The sequence below is a fragment of the Aquarana catesbeiana genome, linkage group LG01 (assembly GCF_042186555.1).
Source record: "Aquarana catesbeiana isolate 2022-GZ linkage group LG01, ASM4218655v1, whole genome shotgun sequence".
Classification (NCBI taxonomy): domain Eukaryota; kingdom Metazoa; phylum Chordata; class Amphibia; order Anura; family Ranidae; genus Aquarana; species Aquarana catesbeiana.
In genome coordinates, this window is record NC_133324.1 from 906,438,193 (window position 1) to 906,443,676 (window position 5,484).

The 5,484-nt window shown below is 40.2% G+C and overlaps 1 gene segment (V, D, J or C); it reads right to left on the reverse strand.

Moving 5' to 3' along the window:
* Nucleotides 1-2,169: 2,169 nt before the first annotated feature.
* Nucleotides 2,170-3,120, reverse strand: LOC141120167 (immunoglobulin kappa variable 4-1-like). The segment is given in 2 exon segments: nt 2,170-2,906; nt 3,024-3,120. Coding segments are annotated over 2 exon segments (369 nt in total).
* Nucleotides 3,121-5,484: the final 2,364 nt, after the last annotated feature.

Here is a 5,484-nt window from a genome sequence, read left to right on the forward strand (position 1 = left end):
GTTTGGATATGGTGGGAGAGGGTTAGACCCTCTTTCTGTGTCTTCTCTGGGGAGATTCACCCTCTCTATTTGTACTGTGACCAATGTCACAGAGAGAGACAGTGAGGGGAAATACAAAATTGTGTCACTAGAGGAACAGTTGAGGGTCAATCTTCCAATGGAGGGAAATGTTCCAGTGACAATTGTTCAAGATGGGAATTCCCTTCACTTTGGGAACATTTCCTCTTATTTGATGTTGGGTCTCCAGAACAGGAAGTGAAGGGAAATCAACCCAGTGGGGCATAGACCCAGAGTAAAAACATACTCTGCTAGGGGTTCTAACCCTTCCATATTCCCCTATTTTGCATATGCATCTCCAAATTTACACACCTTACATTGTCATAATAAGGGGGTCCCACTCTCCTTAATTTCATTTATTACAGAGAATGCAACTATTATTTATTTTATTTTCAGGTACTTTTATAGCATTAACAATTTATGCAGCGCTTTACATAAACATTGTACAGTCACATCAGTCCCTGCCCTTAACCTCCCTGGCGGTATGATTATTTTGGATTTTAGGTGCTGAAAGCGGTACAATTATTTTGCATGGAAATTTGGCGTTTTATATTGTAGGCCTGTAATTCTGAACAATAACACACTTAAGTCTGTCCAAACAAGAGTCTAGTAGACATCCCGGGTATGATAACGTTTGAAACACAAAATCATAAATTATAATATAGTAAATAAATATAAATAATTAAAAAAAATAATAATATAATAATAATAAAATAAATTTCCCCACGATTCACTATCGCTCAATTCTGCAAGTGTTCTAATTTACTATCGCTGTTTTCTAGCTGGTCTAAAGCCACCTTTGACATAAAGGGACACTTTTTGGTTGCTATGGACAATCTCAAGTTTCCAGGCAGAAGGAACAGTATATATAATATAAAACTGCATGCAGGGCATGGGCCAAAGCACTGGGGACAAAAGGGATGTGAAATGATTTCATACAGTCCTGTAATCTGTAAGATTACAGGACTGTATGTGTTATGATTTTTACTTTTTTTTTTAATTTGCCGCCAGGCTCCGCCCCAGTGCGTCGCGACGCTCATAGGGAATGGAGCCTGGCACAGAGAGGCTTCGGGCAGAGGACGGAGCCCGCAGACCCCGCGGGGGGACATCACAGGATCCTGGGGACAAGGTAAGTACACCGCACCAGGATACTGAGATGTAATCCTGAGTTTGACTCGGGGTTACCACTAATGGTGCTGAAATTTAACCCCAAGCCACACTCGGGAATACCGTTAGGGAGGTTAAGGAGCTTACAGTCTAAGGTCCCCAACTCACATTCACCTACTAGGGCCAATTTAGACAGGAGCCAATTAACCTACCAGCATGTCTTTTGGAGTGTGGGAGGAAACCAGTGTACCCAGAGGAAACCCATGCAGGCACAGGGAGAACATGCAAACTCCAGGCAGGTAGTGTCATGGTTGGGATTTGCACCAGCAACCCTTTTGCTGCCAGGTGAAAGTGCTACCCACTACACCACTGTGCCTGATCTTTTGCAGGCAGATCTCACCTCGTGTCCAGGAGATATATGAAACCAGCAGGTAACTCATCACATTGGGGTTCACAGTACAAGCACCCCCACACAGTTATAAAGCACTCCCAGGGAACACATTTACCCTTTGATTGCCCCTGATGTTAACCCCTTCCCTGCCAGTGTCATTAGTAAAGTTACAGTGCATATTTTTTAGCACTGATCACTGTATTGGTGTCACTGGTCCCCAAAAAGTGCCAAAAGTGTCAGTTAGGTGTCCGATTTGTCTGTCGCAATATCACAGTTCCACTATAAGTCTTTGACTGCCACCATTACTAGTGAAAAAAATAAAAATAAATAAAAGAATCCCACAGTTTGTATAACTTTTGCGTAAACCAATCAATGAAGGCTTATTGGGATTTTTTTTACCAAAAAATATGTAGAAAAATTCAAAAAAAAAAATTACAGCCTAAATTAATGAAGAAATTAGATTTTTTACATTTTTTTTATTGGATGTGTTTTATAGGAGAAAGCATAAAATATTGTTTTTTTTTTTCAAAATTGTCAGCCTTTTTTATATAGCACAAAAACCACCAAAAGAAAGCTCTATTTGTGGGAAAAAAAGGACAAACATTTTATCTGGGTATAGTGTTGCATGTCTGTGCAATTGTCAGTTAAAGCAACATAGTGCTGTATCACAAAAAAATGGCCTGGTCAGGGGGGGGGGTAAACCCCCCAGAGCTGAAGTGGATATACACTTTTTCTTATTTGCTAATTTTTTTCCCCTCAAAAGTAGAGTTACCCTTTAAACAACACCTTTTAGTAGACTGTACATTCATATAATTTGTAGATCCTAAAAATGGTGGTGGATGGTCTCTGTGTCCTCTATAGCAGGAGCCTGGAGGTTATAAAGTTATCATAGATATCTACTGGCAGAAACACTTTTCACATGTCATTTTACTTGTTATCAATAAAAACATTTTACTTCTCAATAAGGTTTCTTCACAGCTATCTTCATATCACCTCAGAAAAGAGGAAGGAGGTTTTTGTACGGCTCTGTATCACTGTGTGCGAGGATTCCACCCTGTCTGCTGACAATAATATCTTCCTTCATCTTCTGCAGTTGCTCCATTGATAGTTAATTTGTATTCAGTTCCAGATCCAGAACCACTGAACCTGTCCGGAATCCCAGATTGCCGAGTGCTGGCCCAATTTATAAGAAGCTTTGGAGGTTGGTGGGTTTTCTGTTGGTACCAGACTAGATAGTGTTTACCCTCATAAGTTAAGTTGCTACTGGATGTACATGTGATGGTGATTGTCTGTCCCGGGGACACAAAGATAGAATCCGGAGTCTGAGTCATCACATACTGTCCACAGGATCCTGAGGATGGGAAGAGATATATTGATTATTGATTTCCTATTAATCCTGATGTGTGTATTTATTGTACAATGTATAGATGTATGTGCAGAGGATGATGGAAGGAGCCTCATCTCTCACCTTGAATAGAAATGAAGATGACAGCCAGCAGATAACTGGGAGAAAACATCTTGATGTTTCTGGAGGGTCAGATCCAAACTAGAAGACGTCTCCTGTACAATGAGATATATAGAGAGAGTGACAGGGGAGGTGTTCCCCCCACACACTGTGTATGCAAATACCGGGGAGATGGAAACATACAAATTCTGTGGTCGGCTGTCACCTGCCAGAGACGGGAGATACAAATTATTTTTTTTCAGCTCAGTGAAGCCCAGCAGAATAAAACCTTGCACTCCAGATCAATTCAATTATATATTTCCTCCAATTAATATCAACGTTTTAATAATAAAGAGACCATTCTATGTTGTTAGTTTATATTATTTTACAAGAAAGTTTCATAAAAAGAAAAGTAAAGCTTGGTAAGCAGATGATGGGAATTAGAGGTAGGAGGTAAGGACTGTGTCAAACAATCCCACAATCATCCCACTCAGGTCCATGCTGTGTTTAAGTACATTTCCTCCCGGCTCCACCACCACTGTCAGTGACTGACATCCTAAAGGACTCTCTAAAAAGTCACCCTGAGCAGAATTACAGCACCCCATAGGATAAAGTTTATCTAAACCCAAAACTAAAAATGTAATATGTTGCAGCTCACTAGTTCTTGGCGTGGTGACTGCATTCATTTTCTTATTTCAAGTTTGTTTTTTGCTTTTATTTTACCTGTTAATCCTGCAAATAACACACTTCCTGTCACTGGGTGGCTACATCACTCCACCAACTATATCTATGGAGGGAGTCATGGTGGTCACCTTAGGCAGCTCTCCTGATATGGGTGACAATTATGTTCATATCCCTTGATCGGGGGGGGATTGGTAGTTTACAGAAGATAGCTAGGAAGATAAATATTCTGTACAGCTCACAGGAAGTGACAACTAAACAACATTTCTGGTAAGATCTACAAACAGGTATTTTCTGTATTTGCTGAAAATGTTTTTAGCCTGAAAAAAAAGAAAACCAATGCAGCCAACACATCTAAGGACTGCAATCTGCAATATATTCGATTTTTGTTAGCGGGTTTAGTTATCCTTTAACCCTTTTACGCCAGTTGGTTTAAATTGCTTCTGGAGCCAAGAACGCATATACTGTAGCTCACCATCTTGTTGCACTGTGATTGGCTGCACAATGCTGACATCATTGGGGGCCCCCACCAATTAGCTTTATTTACTTTTTTTTCTTAGTTTTGGATAGAATGGAGAGGGATTAGAAAACCTGTAATATTTTATTGCTGTCTGTGCCCCTGTTATGCCCCGTACACACGGTCGGATTTTCCGATGGAAAATGTGTGATAGGACCTTGTTGTCCAAAATTCCGACCGTGTGTGGGCTCCATCACACATTTTCCATCGGATTTTCCGACACACAAAGTTTGAGAGCAGGCTATAAAATTTTCCGACAACAAAATCCGTTGTCGGAATTTCCGATCGTGTGTACACAAATCCGACGCACAAAGTGCCACGCATGCTCAGAATAAATAAAGAGATGAAAGCTATTGGCTACTGCCCCATTTATAGTCCCGACGTACGTGTTTTACGTCAACGCGTTCAGAATGATCGTATTTTCCGACAACTTTGTGTGACCGTGTGTATGCAAGACAAGTTTGAGCCAACATCCGTCGGAAAAAATCCTAGGATTTTGTTGTCGGAATGTCCGATCAATGTCCGACCGTGTGTACGGGGCATTAGATTGATTCACCCTCTGTATTTGTCCTGTTTGCCATTGTCAGAGAGAGAGAAAGTGAAAGAAAAACCTAAATTTTGGGTTGATCCAAGAACAGGAATAGAGGGAAAACCTTCCAATGGGGACACTAGTTCTGGTGACAACCAGAGATTCCCTTACTCTGTATGGAGTTCTTCTCACTTCCTCTTTTTGAGTTATGACAAAGGAAGTGAAGATATATCTCCTCAATGGGACACAGGTGGCAAAAAATGACAGGGGTTATAACCATCCCTTACTCCAATTCAAAATGATATTTGAAAATTTCTGACAGCTCAGACAAGCTTTATAAATTCTGGACTTTCAACAGGTGTAGAGAAGAAAGGGCCGCAGATAAACAGGTATAACTTATATAGGAGGACCTTTTAATCTCTGAGGTCAGTCACTTCACTGGGTATATGGTGCAACCATTTTAAAGGGCTGTTCCACCTAAAACTGGTATTTCAGAATATGGTTGTTGATAGCGATAAAGTGACACTAAACTCACATTTTATATAAACTAAAATAAATCTAATATGATAAAACATAAGTAGAATGTACCTTTTATTTATTTTTTTCTTTCATTCATCTTTCAAATGCAAAGTATTTTTTACTATTCCCAGACTTCCTGTTCTAGGGTGACTATGTTCGTACTCCATGCCCTTCTTGTGTATGTGAATGTAGTCACCCTCTCCTGTTTGCCCCCCAGATAGACAATACATCTACATGCA